The sequence below is a fragment of the Lotus japonicus genome, chromosome 2 (assembly GCF_012489685.1).
Source record: "Lotus japonicus ecotype B-129 chromosome 2, LjGifu_v1.2".
NCBI lineage: Eukaryota > Viridiplantae > Streptophyta > Magnoliopsida > Fabales > Fabaceae > Lotus > Lotus japonicus.
Window position 1 is genome coordinate 78,512,383 of NC_080042.1, and position 20,225 is coordinate 78,532,607.

Here is a 20,225-nt window from a genome sequence, read left to right on the forward strand (position 1 = left end):
TCTATGATAAATCCACTCAAGGTTGGATTATAATATGCATAAAAATATTGAAGTGTGTAGTGTAGGAGTAAAGAAGGCACACAAATTAAAGAAACTTCTTGAAATTTCAAATTATGCACAGAGAGATCAGTCCTTGAAGTGCATAACAATCTGAACAACAAAGGCATAAAGGAATAGTTTATGACAACCTGGAAGTTGATAAACTCCCAAAGAGAAGCTTCCAAATGTGCACCATAACCAGACTCTAACCATCATAAGATTAATCCATACTATGTTTTTGGTAATCTCTCAATCTTCAACAGGTTGGTTTCCAACTGCTACAATATAGTTCCAACTCACACAAAGCCCCTACATTTTTCTGAGCACACAGTGACAATGGTTTAGTATAATACCATAAAAGTTTGCAACAAGTACGAGATTTCTGGCGCTTATTGAGATAATCAAATGGGCCAGTCATGAGAATCTATCACAATACTATTTAGGACATCATGATCTAGACAAATGTGCTTTCCAGCTTTGAAATTTAAAATGCAAAAGTGCCAAAAGGAAAAAAAGGTTAGATCTCAAAAGAAACCCTACTTCTCCTCCCTTGAAGTGTGTGGACTATTTATCCAAACCAAGTCCAAGCTAACATTCTTAAGAACCAAAACATTCTATAAGATAAGTAAATCCATTTTGTTGGAGAAACATGGATTATCAGCTGCTACAGATAGTGGCATTTCTGACAGTGATAGCATTTGGAGGAGGCCTAAAGAGAACATCAGCAGAAGCATGCAGTTCAAATGACTTGGAAGGTTTGATAGGCTTCAAGAATGGAATTCAGATGGATACTTCTGGTCGTTTGGCAAAGTGGGTTGGTAGTAGCTGTTGTGAGTGGGAAGGCATTGTTTGTGAAAATGCAACCACTAGAGTGACACAGATCCATCTTCCAGGGTTCATAGAGAAAGATTTGTTTCAAACTCAGATGATTGGTAAGATTTCTCCTTCCATAACACTCCTCACCTCTCTTGTAATACTTGACCTTGGTGGTTTAGTAGGTCTCAGTGGGACAATTCCACAAACAATTGGTGTGCAACTGCCAAACCTCCAAAAGCTCTACCTTTTTGGCAACAATTTAACTGGTCCAATACCAGAAAGCATTGGTGAGTTGCCAAACCTCCAAGAACTGGCACTGCATGAAAATAAGATATCCGGGTCGATCCCTTCTAGCATTGGAAGCTTAAAAAGCCTCAAAAGTTTGCTGCTTTATTCAAATAAAATTTCAGGTACAATACCCATTTCACTAGGGAATTTGACAAATTTGGTAGAATTGGATGTTCATGACAATGCTCTTAATGGTAATATACCCAACAGAATTGGTCAGATGAAGGCTCTTGAAAAGCTTGATCTTTCAAGCAATTCACTAAGTGGGAGCATACCTACTTCACTATCCAATTTAAGTGCAATTTCAGTTTTGTATATGGACACAAACTCTCTTGAGGGAACCATTCCATTTCTCTCAAGATCAGGTGAAATGCCATCTCTTGGCTTCTTAAGACTCCATGATAACCATCTTAATGGAAATATACCTCCTAGTCTTGGTTACCTGGTTTCTCTTCAGAGAGTTTCATTAGCAAACAACAAGCTTGAAGGAGCTTTGCCTTCTAGTTTGGGCAATTTGCTTTCTTTGACAGAACTTTACTTTAGTGGCAACTCATTGTCTGGCCAAATACCAAAATCAATAGGCCAACTTTCTCAGCTAATGATGCTGAACATGTCCAACAATTTGATTGAAGGACCATTGCCTCAAGAGATTTCTCCCCTACACAATCTTCAAACACTTGATCTTTCTTTCAACCCTCTGGACCTCTCTTCCTTTCCAGAGTGGCTAACAAACCTGCCATCGCTTTCGCGCATTCACTTCGCAGGATGCGGTATCCAGGGACAAATTCCAGACATTCTGCAAACAACCCTCAGTCCAATACAGGAACTAGACTTATCAGTGAACCTTCTCACTGGAACCATACCATCATGGATAGGATCCCTCAGTCAGCTCTACTTGCTAAATCTCTCGAGGAATTCACTTGATTCACACATCCCTGATTCAGTTACAAGCTTGTCTGATCTGGGAGTTCTTGATCTTCACTCAAATAAGTTAACAGGCTCCATAACCGGAGCATTTGATATCGAACAAGGTACTTCTGGGGGATCACTAACATATATTGATCTTTCTGATAACAACTTCTCAATTGGAGTTGAGGAAATTGGTGCAGGAAGGCAGGTCCATATTCAGTTTCTGAATTTGTCTCATAACCTTCTGAAGGGTACATTGCCAAGTTCCCTTGGGAAACTGAATTCCATTCACAGTTTGGATTTGAGCTTCAATGAGTTAGTCTCCAACTTGCCAGAGGTGCTGGCAAACTTGACATTGTTGGAGAGACTCAAGCTGCAAAGAAACCATTTCAGTGGCAATATACCCAAGGGACTTCTCAAGCTGACAAAGCTGAAGGAATTGGATTTATCAGACAATGTGCTTCAAGGGAAAATCCCAGAGGGTAAACCACTAACTGACTTTCCTGGGAGTTCTTATTCTGGAAACAAAGGTTTGTGTGGGAAGCCTCTCAGTCCTTGTTAACTTTGAGAATTGTCATATCATTGGAAACTCAGGATATCAATGAAAATTTGTAGTTTTACTCAAAACAACAAAGCAGTGCATTATTTTGTTTCATATCATTACACCGATCTACATTGAACTCAACGCTACAAAATTTTGCTTTTCCATTTGCGCACTGGAATATGTTAAATCATGCTAACAGAGAAATAAACATGTGATGCGCGCGATGCTCACAAGCTAGATCATAATAAAAGTATTGAGATTAATAACTTTAATTACTGGCTTGATTAAGAACTGCAGGGAGTCAAAAACCATATTCAGTATTCCAAAATGAAAATTATGCTTAGACATACACTTCCAATTAACATTCAATCAACATACAGTTTAGCGGGACGGTCATTAAGTGCAAATGTTTGCGGATAATTACTCATTCCAAAACTTTCATGTGCCTTTGGGATTAGAACAATTATGATATGTAGACATAAAACCATACAAACACCTCACGTACACCTCATTTTTCTTTCTATCTCTCAATTCTGATCACATCACATCAAATATCATATATATTACTTATATCTTTTCTACCCAACATTTTATGGATTGGAATATTCCATAAGTTCCTTTCATTCACTATACACACGTTGTTCAACTAGTAAGGCAGTACATTTCACTTGCAGTACTTGTCCAATCAGGAATCAACTCCACAAAGTAGAAAAGGACATTTTTTTCAGAGCCCACGCGTTTGAATTTATGTCTGTCTACCATTGTTTCATACCTACAATCAATTTTAGTATTTGTTTTTTGTCAAAAAATTATTTTAGTTCAAATAATGAGCAATTGCGTTAGTACTATGGAGTATGGACCCTCCATGTCCATAAATTGAAGTTTAGGCGTGGGTAGGTCAATGTTACAATTGTTGTCCCAGTGACCCCATCTCTTGACTTGAACCACCATAACAAGACACATTGGCCATACCAACATCACAATTCACACGCATGTTGCCTCTATAATTGTTGATGAAAAGATGTTCTAACCTCTACTATGATGGTAGCCATAAAAACGCATCTTGAAATGACCATAAATTGCAAGATTGAAAAATGCTTTCTTGCCATTAATAAAATTACAGGGGTTCTTCTTGAGTTAGCCCAAGTTGTTGGTAATTCATGTAGTCAATGGCATTTAGCCTAATACAACATAACAATTGCTCTGGCAGCTCCTCTGGTTTGTTCCCCTGTTACATGATGAAAATGTTACACGAAAATTAATATAAGCATCAGAGAAAATAATCATTATACATTTATTTTTGGGATAAGAGAAAATTAAACTTGCCTGAATTGTTAAACCAACATCTAGAACACAGACTTTTAATCTGTCCAAGAAAGCTTCAAACCCTTTCCTGGAGATATAACTGAATCTATGCATATCTATATCAATCTCAAAGTAGTTTTCTCCCTGCAAAAGAACAATAAAAATACAAATCATAATGGCTAGTTGATGATAAACAAGGATCACAAATTAAAGTGCAGCATGTGGAAATCTTGTGTCTTTTACTGCGAAATGACACCACTTTAATTTGCGGGCCAAGGCTAAAGGTACCACAAGTAATCCATAAAGATATAACCAAAAAGTACTATAAATCAACATTAGGAAGGAGCCCACATATGAAAACTTGAGTTTCAGCACTAACTTTTGTGAGTCTTCATTTCATGGTGTATATTTTGTTTTTTCTCTGTTTGATGAACCATTTTAGAATTAACTGACAGATTAATTCTTAACATTTAAGAAATATCATAGCCAGTAGCCGCACTAGCTGAACAAATGACAGATTAACATGAACATGGACGCGGACAAGACATTTCCATCAAGTAAAATGAGTATGTCTTGTCCATGTTTGTGTATACTTTAAGCTATTAGGTGAAAATACATGTATAATTTTTCATATCATAATTTTAACGTGCCCCTTGTAGCAAGAACTTTTTAGGGTATTGAAGCATGAATACAAGCCCTCATACGTAGTACTCTAAGACTAAAATCGTCTTAAGTTTGATCCTTTAAATAAGATTTTGGGGTGAGTAAATGTAAATAAAAGCACCACAGCAGCAGTCACTGATAGTAATGCATGTAAAAACAATTTAGTTTTCACATTCTTCAAGATCATTCGAGCATTGGTTGCTCATGATCAAGCTGAAGAGTTTTCATAGTGTGTTTGCCTGCGCATTCACACAAGCCAAAATTGTGTAAGTTTGTTAAATACTACTCATAGTAGCTTCTGTGCCTAAAGTGATTTTAAGGACTGCACACGATTTCCAAACATGCAATAAGTCGGACAGCATTATCGGAGGAAAAATTAACAGTCAATGAATGAGACATACCGAGTAAAACTCATGTTGGGGACGTGAAAGAACAGGTTTCTCATTGTAAGCGGTCATAAGCTTCCTTTCAGCTGCACTTAAATGAAGATCTTCCAGATTGACAACACGGCCCAAGATTTTCAACCTTTCACGGAAGGGAACAATTGAATCTACAGGAAAACCCTTTACCTTCTCAACTTCATCATCCATCAACCTCTGTAGAAAGACAGACAGATGTTATTTCAACAGCAACTTATAAAAAGTCAGTGACAAGTGATAGAGGTTTCCTCAAATGAAGAGACAAAAGGACAAAGGAAAAACTAAGGAATATAACAAGAGAACAGAAAAGTAGATACTATCAAAGAAGAGTTGATTAATAAATCTACCACCTGGCAGTAATTTAATGGATTATAAGAAATAATCATGAAGAGCTAATCTTAGTATTGGTAATAAACTAATAATATTAAGTACTAAATTGACACATGAAGGTTCTGACTTACCCTCATGCTTTCTTGAAAATGCAGTGGAAGTTCCTTGGAGTAACTTTCTGAAAGTTTAAAATACAAAACAAAACTCATTCCTTCGCCATCAGTTTCACCTTGAAACAGTCCGGTAGGGTAGAGAGGAATCTGAAATCCACAAAACTGAGAGCCTTAGAATATGCAGCAATAAGATGCTAATAATTTTTTTGTTGATAATGTGCCATAATCAGGTAAAGCAAAAAAAAATTAACCAAGGGTCAGAATGGAATGGACCAAGGAGATCAATGGGATTAAAAGTTAAAACAATGACTAGAAAGAAGACTAAAAAAGTATAACTATATTTTAGCAAAGTAGAAGTACCTGTACATTCACAACAAGTATGGGTGGAAATTTCCCAGAGGAACTAATAACAGGAAGCTCCACAAACCTAGCTATATGGTCCACTTTTCGCGGAGATAAGAAAACATCTACACCAAATGGGTAATATGCAGAATGGTTAGGAGCAAATTCCTTCTTCCTGTCCCTGCCACAAAGAACAACAGCCACATTAAAAACACATTTGCATATGTAAAACATCTCATTTTAACCATGGATGCATTTTGAAACAAATTGCAGACAGAATCTTAATCTTACTTCAAATAATTTACTCCTCGGACTTTGAAAGTGCTTGGATCAATGTGTGACCAACAATCAAGCATTTTCTTCTCAATTGGACAAAAGGGTACTTGAGAACCTGCAATTGGTCTTTGTAGAAGTTCCTTTGACGAAACTGAACACCATGAAAAGGAAAAGAAAGAAGAATTACAACAATTATATTTTCCCTGAAGTATGAACTGCATCACAAGCTGCATTCCTCTGAAAGAACTACAATTTACATACTCATTTTTAGGAATGCAATTGATAAATTAACTCTACACGCTGAAAACGCGCAATTTTTTCTTTCAGCTATTAGATAAAACCTATAAGGTTAATTACACTAATTGAAGATAAATAGAACCATAGTGTCAAAAGATTGCTGTTGCAAAAATTTCAACTTACATAGGGTAGCAATCCCATGTCCTTCCCTCAATTTAGAGGAGATTTTCATAGGAGTCTTCTTCCTTGCACTAGGAGGACTAGAACTTGATGATCTTCTCTTTTCAATGGAAGGAACAGTAGATGCAAGACAAGGCAAACAATTATTCGGAAGAATCCCACAGTTATCCAAAATTCCATCTTCCTTGATGGAATTTGCATCCACTGAGGAGATTTCATCAAGGAACACAGGTTCATTTCCTTCAACTATATTTCTGTCGCATTTACATTGAGAATCAATGACATCTACACTAGAATGTTGAACATCTGAAATTCTGGCAGCCTCAGAGATATTTCCAGAATATTCTCTAGATAACAACTCCTTTGTTTTCTGCACTTGATCAGTTGATACTCTATGGTTTCCATCTCTTGAAGATGCAAAACTTGATATGGATTCTATCCCATTCAGAGATACAACATCTGCGGGTATCAATTGTAAATTTAAGACAATAGCATTTGTTCCATTAAAGAGGTAGCAAGTAAAATATGACTGTCTAAATACAGACCAAAGAACACTTATTGGGATAAGCTCCAATTAGTGCTTTTTAGTCTGTATCCAAACGAGATCTATAGCTAATTTTAAAGGTATCCTAAAGCATACCATCAGGGACACTCTGGTAATCATCATCACAGTCTGATTCAAACACCGCAACTGAATCAAACCATGCCTCCTCAATAATACTTCCAGCTGCCACAAATTAAAAATTCCAATCACACATTAGCAACCATTAAGGTCCTCCAAAAGCAAACTAGGATTTCAAAGGGGAAAAAAATGCTTTTTTGCACTGGCTCCAGTTAAACAAGATGTTACATAACCAGCTAATCAGAATGCCTATGAGAGGAAGAAAATATAAACAATCACAAGCAAGATGGAATAGCACAAACACAAAATATTGACAATGCCATGGGTGCCACTTGTTTATGCACGCGTTTGGATACACGGTGAGTCAGAATCACAGTGAACAGAATAAACTTCTCATAGTTTTGTGACTGTCCACCGTAATTTTGACTTTATTGTATTTTTCGACCGTGTATCCAAACACGCAACACGCATTATATCCATTTCATTCTCCAAAAGCAACTGCATAGCTTTACTTTTGGTGTTACTTCAGATTTCCGCAGAGCATAACCAATCCATGACACACTAAGGAATCAAGTCCACCTACAACATTCCCCCAAAAGCACCACAATTTGGCAAACACACTCAAAAGGATTCCAAAAACAAACACAAATAACAAAATTCAATCCAAAATATAAAAAATAAAAAAATAAACAGAACCAAACATGTCTCTGCTGTCTCATCTCATTCATATTAATCTTCAACTCCATAATCATCATTTTGTGTGAAATGCAGCAAGTGAGAAGAGAAGAGAAGAAGAAAAACAGAAGAAAACATGAACCTTGGAAAGTGGGGTTGTTGGCAAAGGAACGGTCACCGGGCACATCAACCTTGTCCAATGATGATCCCTTCCCCTTCTTATACAACCGACAACAAACTCTTCTCCTGAGCCCATCTCCTCTCCTCCTCTTGCGGTTTTTTTTCCTCTTCAACTTTCCCCCAACACAACCTTGTGGAGTTGACACACACGCTCCCATGTCATCAAACAACACCTCTTCCTCCTCCTCAGAATCAATCAGATCCCTCACCAACAACCAGAAAGTAGTTCTGTTCTTCTTTCACGTAGACACAACAACAAAACAATCATATAAGAAAGGAACCACACACACAAATATAATTCAAGAGAAAAGATAATATAATAAATAAATAAAACTACCGTTTTTATGGTGTAGTTACTAGAAAGACTCGATCCTTAACTCCCCCGTCATGAATAAATAAGCCACCAGAACACAAAGATTGAAAAAAGGGACCAAAATGATGAGTAAAATATAATGCTCTAATACACCGTCAATTAATCAGATCCTATAGATTTTAAGAATGTGTTTCGTCAATCAATAAAATTCAATAAAAAAACATATTTTCTTACATTCTTGAAATTTGATTGGTTTTTTTTCGTATAAGTGAAATTTGATTGCTTACTATGTAAAATAAATTATTTTACGGGGATGTCTAAATGACACATGATAAAGTTTGGGTTAAATAACCCATCATCCAATCACATTGGAGATAAATGAGTTGGAAATAAATTAATAAATAAAATATAGAAATTTCAACTCACTTATCTCAAATGTGATTGGATGATGGATTATTTAATCCAAACTTTATCATGAGTCATTTAGACCACCCTTATTTTACATGTCGATATATTGATATATTGAAATTAAACTCTAAAATGAAAGTCAAAATTATAGATTTTTAGAAAAAATGAAAATATGATGAACAGTGACGGCAGTTGTCGTAGTTGGCAGCAGGGTAAGGCAACAAGTGGGGACAGGGTGACACGTGGAGGGAGGTGATTGGGTGAACGTGTGAGAAAAATGGTGCAGAGAAAGTGGACCAAGTTCTACGTTGTTTGTGAATGGTGGTGCCTGCGAATGATAATGAATAGTGTTGTACAAGTACTTTTGGCATTAATCTGACGTCGTTTCAAACACACACGGGGTATCTATATCCATGTCCGTATAATGTGTGTAGTCAATCCAAATTTGTGTTTCTATGACCACAGCTCTCTCTGCTCTGTCAGATTGCTACATTCATTCATATCATCATGATAGTACATTTTCCCTATTGGTACAGTTTACCATTCAAATCTAATTTCCCAATTGGATTCTTATCTTTTTTTCATATTTTGTTATGTTTTTTTTGTACATAAAAAGGGAAAAAAAACTAAAATGTGTTCTATTAATATAATAACAAATAATGTATGCTATCAATGCATTATTTATAAATTATAACATAACTAATATAGTTTAATGAAATTTAATGGATATACACTATAATTGTAAAATAGTTTAGCACTGACAACTAATTACCACATGTCATGAAAGAAGAATAATTACTTTCATATTAAAGTTTAATCAAAATAAATATATATTTTCTGATTTAGCGGAATTCAATTGGATAATTATGTAAATAAATTTTACACTGACAATGGACGTGCATTTAATCCTGACTAATATTAGGAGAAAATAATTGAATGTATTAAATAGTTAAATACATTTATCTCTATATATTTAGAGGAGGTTTAAATATTTATAGATAAGTATTAGTTTTATAATAAATATATAAATATGTAATATAATATATATTATAAATTAAATTAAATGTGTTTATTAATATTCAGTTAAATTGGATTGAATTGCTTCAAAACTGCAAATTGATCTAATAAAAAATTATCTTTCATTTTTTGTTTTATTTGACTTTTGGTTTGACTCAATTCCATTTATTTTTTAGATTAATTTCTATGCACCGGCGGTGTAAATAAGTTTTACACCATCATTCAATCACATCCCTTCATTTTGTTAGCTTACAATTAATTTTGAATTTAAGAATATCTAAAAATAGGAAATGGAAGGTTGTGATTGAATGATTGTGTTAAACTTTTTACACCGTCAGTGCATAGAAATTAATCTTTTTATTTTTTCAGTACTTGGTTTTAAATTTTAATACATTTACATGCCCTTTTCTATGAGTTTCATTTTCACACATATTCTGTTCTGATCTCTTTTTTTTCTTATCTTTTACTCTATCCGTTCCTCAATAACTGACACTATTTTTATTTGAATTTTGTTCCTAATTATTTGCCACTTTACAAAGTTCAAGAGAGCATTAATTATACTTTACCAATTGTACCCTTTATTTATTGGTGGTAGGAAAATTGAAAAGTTAGAATTAATAAGAGAGATAAAAGGTATAGTAGGAAGTTAGATTGCAATTTTAATAAAACAAGAACATTAATTGTTATTTCTTAATACTTGTGCAACAACCTTAAAGTATTAGTTATATAGGAACGGAGGGAGTAATTCTCTTTTAGATTCTTATCTTTCTCTGGATTTGTGTTACATTTAATTTGTGTCATATTTGGACTGAAATTTCAATGTATTTAATGCAAATCAGATTTAGATCTGTTTCAAGCAAATGCAGTACAAGCGATCAAGCGTGTTTGGAATAATTTTACCCTCTGTATCTTTTTTTTTTTGGTACGTACATTACCCTCTGTATCTAATACAATATAAAAGGGAAAATACACAAATTTTGAGAGAAAACGTCAAAATAACCTATGAGTTCCATAGAAAAAATAACTTTCACTCTCAACTTTAAGAAAATGCACTTTACGTTTTTTTCTTTTTTTAACCTGAGTTTATTTCTTTTGAAATTCTCAAACCTAGTGAACCAGAGTCTAGCTTCAATGTATTTTCATCTTTTTTACCTTTATGGGATCGCTTGGAGTGTTAAACTTAGTAGTTTTTGTTCTCAGAGTAACAAGAGATTAACCTATATATATGTAGTTAGACATCAAAGTCGAGGACTCATCCTGTTTTTTCTTGCAAATCAATTCAATCAAATACAAAATCATATATTAGTACATACCCCTTCCACACATGTTTCTCATCAAACTCATGAAATTATTATAAACTACTCAACTAGTCAACCTTTCACTCACTTTTCTTTATAACTTGAATTATTTATCAATGTGGATGGCTATAACCCAAAACAAAATGTGGGTGGATATTGTCCTATATAATGAAATGAATGCGAAATATCAAATATGAATCCCATGCATTGCGATTTATATTTTGTTTATAATCAACTGGGGTGTCTAATATTAAACTTGAGTTTCTTTTAATTAGCAAGGAAAATTCTATTTGGCATCGGACGAAATTTGTCTTTGTTTGACTCTCTTGTATAGCTATAGAAAATTGATTGCTTGAAACTCTGATTCGTTCAATTCATGAAAGAATTTTTCAAGCCATCAAGTAGTCTTTTGGGAAATAATGCTGAGTATGATATGAAACTTACGAGTTACGTGACAATTGTCGTCCACACAAGTTTATTGTTTCATTTAATTACTTTTTCTTTTCTTTTGATTAATCTCCCAACCTATCCCAACTTTGATTTGGTCAAATTCGTTATCACTGAGCATTCCTCAAATTCTATTTTTCAGTAAAAAAGAAATCCATTTTAATGGAGATCCGCCGAATACAAAATACACATGTTAATATATAATTGAATTGCTAATTATGGTTATGGTAGATAACTAGTTTTTTTTTTGAAAGAGGTAGATAACTAGTTAGTATTACAACAAATAATTATTCGAGTTATAATTTATTTTTCATGAGGCATGCTTGAGATGAAAAGAAAAAGAAAAACTTGTCAATTATGAGTCGTGAGGGTAGCTACTGCCTACTGGTCGCTGGCTGCAAGAGAGAAAATACAGCTGCTTGGGTGATCAAGAAAGAGAAATGTCCAACCTTTTGTTTTTTTCCAAAGATAGTGCCAATTATGTCATTTTCAAAACTATGTTAAGGGCAATTATATAGGTTAAGGTTGGAACAAGTAATGTCCTAATTAAAATGTATGTGCTTATGAACTTTCACCTAACCAATAAAAATATCTGGTTCTGTGGTGGCTGAGTAGTGTTTATCTTAATCTTTGATTTTTCGTATTCTAGCATAAACTAGGAAATGTCACTCATCCGAAATTTATAAATGAGATATATCTTATTATTTTTTTTTTACATCGGAAAGATATATTGCACCCGTTAGGGATTGATCTTGGGACCTCCCCACCCAACCTATATGTCCCCTAACTCTTACCACTTAAGCTATCATTAGGGGACTGTATCTTATTATATTACGAGAAATGTGTTTTTATATGAAAACATGATAATTTATTCATTATAAAAAAAAACATGATAATTATTCACAAACATTAGATTTAATTATGAATGATTATGATTTTTTTTTGTCAAAGAATGATTAAGATTTAAAAACTTTATTTGGCATCATTATTTGTGGGGTAAGGCCACTGTGTTTTTTATTTTTGGTGTGTAAGGCCACTGTGTTTTTTATTTTTGGTGTGTAAGGCCACTGTCTCTATCTGACCAAATTCAATTCAATCATGGATATAGCGTCCAATTCAATTCATTCATGGTAATTGCAGTTCTACGCCTGCGCTCCCAATTTAGCAAACTCTCGTCCTTGGTTCCTGCTCGATCACCATTACCAAAGTGGCTCTTAAATATATGCATTCTTAGTTTATTAGTCACTGCATTAATTGCTTTGACTCGATTCATCACACATTTCTTTCTGCTGCTTTGAATAATGTAAAGTTAGCGGCGAGTAAGGGTTCAAACTTGACGTCAAACATGACCGAATGATTAATCTTTTTAAAATACACGTCCTTATTGAACTCCAAAATATCGGCATACAAATAATTAAATATGTATATTATATAATATAAGCAACTAGACAAATGAGCAGAGAACTTGATGTAGGAATTCCTTCTCGTTTTACGTTAGAAAGAGATAAAAAAAAAGTCAGTTAATTTGGGATTTTCCATAAGATCCCAACTAGTACTTAAATAAAACCAAATAAAACTAGATATTGTTAGTAACACATTAATACTAGTGTCATTAGGGTCTTACACGGTTACATTACCCTTCGGGGTTTTCACTGCATTTTTCAAAAACCATTACAATTTTATCTCTTCCTGAAGTTTGTATAAATAAAATATTGAACAGCAAAACAAACATAAGATCAGATACTACCAAATTAAGGTCCAAAACAGCATACAGAAGGAATTTGTGAACAACGCCAAAGATACTTGGAGAATATATAAAAGCAAGAGAATCGGACCATGTTTTCAAGTGGCACTCTATGATGCCTGAGTAACCAAATATGATCTGGTAATTTAACTTCTTGCAAGTTGCACTATTGAACACCAAAACTTATTGCATAATTATTCAATATACAGTCAGACATTGCGGGTAAGGGATGAACAACAATTTGAAGTACTAAAAAATTAACATAATTGAATAGCACATATTTCAATTTTAAATTACTTTACAGCCTTTGGGAGCAGAAAAATAAGTGTTTCACTCATACCTTTCTGTCAGTTATCAGAGACACAGTTGGCTGTAATCTGCCAAAGAATAATAGAAGCAAGCCAACAAAATAAATGCCAAAATTTCCAAACATTTTGGCTTTAGCTCATTTGGTCCCAAAATTCATGTTAGACCAAAAGTTTTTAGTATAAAATCAAAACAAATGCCACACTTCCCTTCAAAATAGAGGTTGAGCTTACTGTCTATGGTATAAAGTATAAACTGATGAATAAGAAAACAGTTTTAGTATAAACTAATGAATATAACAAGCTGGAAATAAGCTAAGCTTAATTTTAAACTAAACATGTCCACCAGTCCACGGGGTCAAGCATGATACCTCACGCCCGTGACTCTTACGTTTAATTGCTGGGTACATAATTTTGGCCTTGCATAATGGAGCTAGTCGTTAATTACTCTTCAAACCTTGCAAGTTTAAATTTATTTCAAGTGAAGGTTGTAATCTCAGAAGTCTTCTAATCACTGTCATTGTAAACTTTTTTGCGTTTCCTTTCCTCCATCACAAGATATACAGATAATAGTTACAGTGTTGACTACACAATCCCGAACTCCTCACCCAAGAGAAGACCTTCTGAACAAGTTTGCAAGCAGCCTCAACCATTATCCATACATAATGTCTCTTAGATGTTTTGATAAATATACAGGGTTACATGTTTTCAGCACATGGTTGCTGTTCATTTTTTGGTCTTTGATTTAATCTAAGAAACTGAAATCACTTTGCAACAATAGTCAGAGGAATTTCAATTTATTGCTGAAAATGTGGAAATAAATGACAAATCCTAAAACAAACAGCTAAACTAAAAAAAATCATTCACAAAGATCAATTAAGGAAACTGCAAGTAGGTGTTTCTTTGGTTATTTGAAGATCAGACAGAACAGCCAATTGCTAACACTGAAGCCTGAGAGGGGGGAAAACCTTCAAGGAAAATGCGTAGTCCTCTTTTGACTGCCATGGTTCAAAGTTCAAACTTCAAAGTACAATAAAAACAACATGGGTTGTTGTTGATATAAACAGTTCCAATCACTATAACTAGTTTACAAACCTATAAATGAAAAACTAAACAAACCTGTGCCTTGTAAGTTGTAAGAGACCGATCAAGAAGGTTCTTGAGTCTCCACTTTATTGTTTTGAACAATATCTTCCATCCTAGTAAGGTGACGTTATTGTTTTAATCAGAATGAAATGATTGAATCATTCATCTATAAGCCTCGAATTAGAAATGAAGTAAGTCCAACATCTTCTATTAAGTCATTGTCAAGTACACATTTTCATGCATACAAGAATGAAGGAATAGCCAATGATCAACCAACTGCCTAGAAAAGACATGTCTGTCTCCAACAGAGTTTTTTATTTCTGTACTGAAATACTGAATACGCCTATATTTTCAAACAGTAATCTCTAAAAGAAGTTAACAAATGCACCATTAAGTAAATTAGTTTTACCTATTATCTGCAATCTTTATGTCCATTTCACTTGCTTCTTTATGTTGCAAAATTGATGAGAATAACCTTTTGTCCTGGAATAAAATAAACATTGTACGAGGTAATAAAACTAGATATAGACCCAGCACACCATTGTCAAGTTAGAGGTATCTAAGGATTAGTATGTCAAATTTATGGGGAGAAACAAAAGGTAAAAGAATAATTAAATTGTAAGTAATAGTGAGAAGGAATACATAAGATTAAAGAAATGGTCAAATAGAGATGAAAAGATAGAATATTATATTGCATAGTGTGGGATTCAACCAAAACGTGGCACCCAAGATAAAAATCATTAATGTGGTAACAGTTGACTTGATTGAATAAATGATGCCAACATTACAATCCAAATCTCAACATATACACCTAAAGATGCAGAATTCATGAAAACTAATAAATAAGAAGCAATGGTGTCTAAAGATGCAGAATTCCACGGCTATTCATTTAAACACGCATGCATATCTCCAAAACAATGAGGCATGTGAAAAAAAATCGAATCAGAATAATGTGCTTCCAGTGCCAGAAATATAGTAATCCTCATTGCCTTCATAAACCTTTGAAATTTACAATTGATAGATAAAGTTCGAAAAAGAGAAGAGAACAGCTAAATACACAACAGAAATATCAGAGTGAAGTCAGAAATTGAATGTTGAAAAAACAAATCCTTCTACCAAAAATTGATGAATTCCATTTACCTCTTCATTCATATTTGTGACAGTGTCCCGAATCCTCTGTAATATGAGTCTTAAGCTTCCAACTTCATAATGTAATGCCTTTGAATTATTCTCACAAAAGTCAGAAAGTCGTAAGGACTTCCAATAAGAAGTCATAAACATTTTGAAGAAGTCATATATCAAACCTCTTTGTCTGAAATCAAATTATGTATCTCTGCATCCTTTGCTGATAAAGTTTTCTGAAGGTGAGGCTGGTTAAGAAAAAAATTAAAAAGAATTGATGAAAGAATTTATTTTTTTGTATTTGATATAGATAACTCTTCAATGCTGGTATGGATATATCTTCTATTTGAGATTGGCTATTATTGCTAAGTTTTTCTCTATCCAGCTTTGCTTCAAGTTCTGAGATGACTCTATCCTTTCTTCTTAATGCAGCCTCGTTATTTTCCAGTCTATTCCTTTGGTCAGAAATATGTCCTGGAACAAAAACAGAAGGTTTTGAGTTGATAAAAAGATGGAATATAACCCAGAACATATATACCACCACTATCACTAATATCATATTGAAATATTTTAATATGTAAGACAGATTAGTGGGATTTCCATATTACCAATAAACTCATTTTCAAACGCAGAGACCCGATCCATTTTGTTTTTCAAGCTGATCACTGAGTAGAGGAAATATAGAAAATAGTGAATACGCAATAAAACTTCTATGGTCTGTATGAATATCCACATATGTGCCCTTGGAATCACTACTAGTTGGAAAACTACTTACCAACTTCTTCTTTATCATTGACAGTGTTCTGGACTTTATCCACAGTCTGCTTGATATAAAACACCTCCTTCGCTATAGAATCAAATAATAATAGATGAGAGTTTATCTTCTCTGAAAGGACACCAAGCATCCTATCTTTAGATTCGATTGTACGTTTCATATGAGAAGTAGATTCCTGCATAACCCATTATTTTCAAACCCGAAAACACAATCAATGTCAGTCGATAAATAGGGGTGTTCCAACAGTTATTAGTTTCCTGTTTCCCTATTAAGCATGACCCTTCATTGTGTTAGACTATTAGTTATATCCACAACAACACTGAGAATCCATTTACCAAATCATGTCGTCTAAACCTACTAACTTTGCTCTTGATCCCTCCCCCCACAAAGATAAAAAAAGGTTCACTTGAGCTCAAACATGTGGTTTATACGACTAATAGCTAATAGAAGACTAACAATATATGTACTTTTTTAAATGGCTTAAGCTTATTGACTTTACATGATCATCCGACAAAGGTCACAAAGCATACCAATTTCAGCTATGCTCAAATCCAGACACATATTGTTTAATTGGAAAATTGAACCATGAAAGGTAATTGAAAATATTGAACCAAGAGGGGTTAAAAAAGAAAAGCCTCTCTTCCTCTCGCCGTTTAGCAATTTAACATTATCCTTTTGAATTTAGTAACTATCAATTCCATGGTTTAACTTTAACCCCTCAGCTTATATAATAAGATTTAATAACCAATCATAAAAGTGGAAATCATACACACTAACCTCGTAAGCATTCACAAAGCTTTCCCTAGACTGAAGTAAGCCATTTAGGGTTTCGTTCAACTCTTTGTGCTTGTTTTCAAGCAGCACATTGTCATTCTGAAGGTAATTCACCTGCATTACCAAATACAAATGTCTTCACATAACAAAAAAACCCTTCAACGATTGCACAAACCCTAAATTCCCCAAACCTTTCTCTCCAATTTCTGCCGCTCTTCTCTGACAGAACCCAACTCGTCCTGCAATTCCTGTATCTTTCGGCTACACTCTTCCTCAATCCGCTTATGCTTCTGCTCGCACATCGCAAATGGAATCAGCATAAAAGGAATTGAAAAGAATTCACGACGGAAATGGAGAAAATTGAAAACCTGGATTAGGTGGTCATTCTGCTCGGTGGTGGAGCGTTCTCTGTCCTGAAAGGGTTGAAGTTAGTGGAAGAATAAACGGAGGAAACAGCCATGGCGGTTATCGGAGACGGAGATTGTTACCCTGAGATCTCGAACTTCGGTGATGAGAGATTGAAGTTGGAGCTTGAACTTGGAAAACTTGAGCAATTCCATTACCGTTTTTCTTCTGCATTTCGAATGCACCAGTTTTTTATATCCTGAGTCCAGTTTAAAACGGCGCCGTTTCGCGGTTTGTGAGTGTGTGACCCGGGTTTCGTTGTGCAAAATTACGTGGATGGTGTTTTTAGTTGCGAGGGCTTGGGCCTAAGAAAAGATGTTACTGGGCCAGGTATGGAAGATAAACTATGAGCCCGTGTTGTTGACCAAAAATATCATTAGCCCATGTCTTCTTTGTAATGACCAAAAATATTGATTCAGCCTAAGAATGTATGAGTCTTATTGACCAAGAATGTATAAGACTCTCTTTATTGACCAAAAAGAGGCTAAGAATGTATGATGGTATCAATGTTAATGGGAAGATGCATCTTTGTTCGTTTTGTGTTATGGAGTTGCATCTTTATATATATTATGAATTATGAACAAGATATTGAACAATTACCTATTTAAGGGATTGACTTAGAAAAATTCAAATCAATGTCTCAATCACTTTAGAATAATCAAATCTGAACCAGAGACCATTTTACTTTGCTACAAATTATAATTACTCATCGAAATATTTTACCTCCTGACTGGATGTCACGTAATTCTCTGTGGAAGCCACAACAATGGCTCTAGCCATCTCAGTCTTAGCCCTCCATCTTGTTGCCTCCTTAGACAACCCTCCATTATTAGCGTTGAAAGAAACTGAGGACTTCAGTCGGTGAAGTCACACTAGCTTTTATGTTGGAGGACAAGTTTCATGTGTCGTAATATCAACCACGAGTCTTGCCCCGAAGAACGTCCTTCCATAACTGAAGTTTGGTAGCTTCATCTACGTCGTGGACCTCAGGGGTGGTGTCCTAGTCTAAGTCTTAGACTCCTTCGCCTTCTTCTAATACTGAGTCTAATAAAAATAAAACATAACTAAGTTAGTCCTTACTAATTACTAGCACAAAGGAAAACATGATGAATAGGAAATATTTATATATGTACCCTCGAATTGTATGTTCACCCAATATTCTAACTTCTTATTGTGTGTATGTAAAAACAACTCATTAAGGGCATGTTTGATAACTGTTTCCAAAACAGTTTTCAGTTTTTAAAAACTGAAAACTTGTTTGGTAAGACCTGTTTTCAAAAATAGTTTTTTAAAACAGTTCTCATTTTTAGTTTTTAAAACTAAAAAACCAAAACAGGTAAAAGATATTTTCGATCAGTTTTTAGTTTTTAGTTTTCAGATATCAGTTTTCTAAATGTTCGAAAACATGTCATTCAAACTGTTTTTTTTTTTTTTTTTTTTCTGAAAACTGTTTTTAAGAATTGTTTCTGAAAACTATTTTAAAAACTGAAAACTAAAACTGCTATCAAACAGGCCCTAAGAGTGGGTAACCGTTGAAGGCTCATCTCTTAGAAATAAAAAAGGTTTGGAAAGTTGGCAAACATCATAAATACCTAGTTTTACAACTTTCTATAAATTTAAAAATAATAGCAACAACTAGTTTTAACTACTTATTTTTAATGCTAGTGAAAAGCTAAAGTGATCTTATAAATGAGAAGAGGAGTACATGGTTTTAAAAGTGTAATCGATGATTTATCTTTCGGGGCCATTGTTTAGTTTGGTTGCATAACGTTTTGAATTGAGAATGGTTTCTTTTTTGTGCTAGTAAGGTTTGATTATGTGTTCTGTTTATAGGAGAAAATTGGATTTGTCTCATCTAAAATGATTGAACTCATTATTAATAATGATTATCTAATTTTAAAAGCCAATTAAAATTAACTTAATCAATGAAGTGAAGACTTACTTTACTTTACTTTTTAGAGGAACCAGATTTGAATTAATAATTTTGAAAAATAACATATTAAAAAACTTATTGTATTTGGTAAATAATTTAATTTTACTAAATATAAATCAATAAACAAGTCACATCTGCTATTGACATCCTATCCTTGGTGTTCCTCCAGTTAGTTTGTAGGACAGTTGCCAGCTAACTCAAAGCTCAGAAAACTTTTGTTCATTATCATTGAAGACGAGATAGATAGTGGCTGGCAAATTGGCAGTTCAATCTTTCTTTTAAGGCCTAAAATCTCATTCATTAACATCACTCCCCGCCTAACTACTGTACTTTACAAAGGACACAAAATTTCCACCCTTGTTACATCACTTTCCAATCCTGTCAAGCACTGAATCATTCAATCTATATGGTTATTACTGGACCATAAAATACAAATTAGCTGGTATATATGTGAAAATGTCTAAGAGTATACTCGCCAGTACGTCGCCACTTTGGGTGTAGTCACTTTAGGAAGAGAAATGAGTAACAAAAAACAGTATGATTTCACTATGTGTTATAGAAAGAAAGGGATAATTATAAAAACAGTAGAATGTTTTTTTTATAAGCAAATGTTAGTGGTTAGTTGTTAGTAAGGTAGAAATTTTTTTCAAAGTTCTCTTT

At 34.1% G+C, this 20,225-nt stretch overlaps 3 protein-coding genes across 6 annotated transcripts; 1 reads left to right on the forward strand and 2 right to left on the reverse strand.

The window, feature by feature from the left end:
• The first annotated feature begins 482 nt into the window (after positions 1 to 482).
• Positions 483 to 2,713, forward strand: LOC130739912 (LRR receptor-like serine/threonine-protein kinase FLS2). The gene has a single exon (XM_057592378.1). It carries the CDS (start codon positions 689 to 691, stop codon positions 2,612 to 2,614), a length of 1,926 nt encoding a protein of 641 aa, XP_057448361.1. The 5' UTR covers positions 483 to 688; the 3' UTR covers positions 2,615 to 2,713.
• A 928-nt stretch (positions 2,714 to 3,641) lies between these two features.
• On the reverse strand, positions 3,642 to 8,405 carry LOC130739913 (uncharacterized). Of its 3 annotated transcripts, none has more exons than XM_057592382.1 (10): positions 8,276 to 8,405; positions 7,901 to 8,166; positions 7,102 to 7,188; positions 6,465 to 6,920; positions 6,060 to 6,195; positions 5,787 to 5,949; positions 5,445 to 5,573; positions 4,966 to 5,160; positions 3,923 to 4,045; positions 3,642 to 3,824 (listed from the first exon to the last, which is right to left on the reverse strand). In XM_057592382.1, exons 2-10 carry the CDS (start codon positions 8,094 to 8,096, stop codon positions 3,714 to 3,716), a joined length of 1,596 nt encoding a protein of 531 aa, XP_057448365.1. In that variant the 5' UTR covers positions 8,097 to 8,166; positions 8,276 to 8,405; the 3' UTR covers positions 3,642 to 3,713. The 3 variants fall into 3 exon arrangements, with proteins under 3 accessions (XP_057448365.1, XP_057448362.1, XP_057448363.1); XM_057592379.1 differs by having other exon boundaries at positions 7,901 to 8,171; positions 8,276 to 8,399; XM_057592380.1 differs by having other exon boundaries at positions 7,901 to 8,174; positions 8,276 to 8,392.
• Positions 8,406 to 14,129: 5,724 nt separating this feature from the next.
• Positions 14,130 to 18,374, reverse strand: LOC130739914 (uncharacterized). 2 transcript variants are annotated; one of them, XM_057592384.1, is made up of 13 exons: positions 18,356 to 18,374; positions 17,716 to 17,800; positions 17,596 to 17,640; positions 17,419 to 17,517; positions 17,231 to 17,341; positions 16,454 to 16,628; positions 16,287 to 16,343; positions 16,016 to 16,152; positions 15,861 to 15,920; positions 15,697 to 15,774; positions 14,966 to 15,039; positions 14,590 to 14,669; positions 14,130 to 14,468 (listed from the first exon to the last, which is right to left on the reverse strand). In XM_057592384.1, exons 2-12 carry the CDS (start codon positions 17,785 to 17,787, stop codon positions 14,618 to 14,620), a joined length of 960 nt encoding a protein of 319 aa, XP_057448367.1. In that variant the 5' UTR covers positions 17,788 to 17,800; positions 18,356 to 18,374; the 3' UTR covers positions 14,130 to 14,468; positions 14,590 to 14,617. The 2 variants fall into 2 exon arrangements, with proteins under 2 accessions (XP_057448367.1, XP_057448366.1); XM_057592383.1 differs by lacking the exon at positions 18,356 to 18,374 and having other exon boundaries at positions 17,716 to 18,040.
• Between the last annotated feature and the right edge of the window lie 1,851 nt (positions 18,375 to 20,225).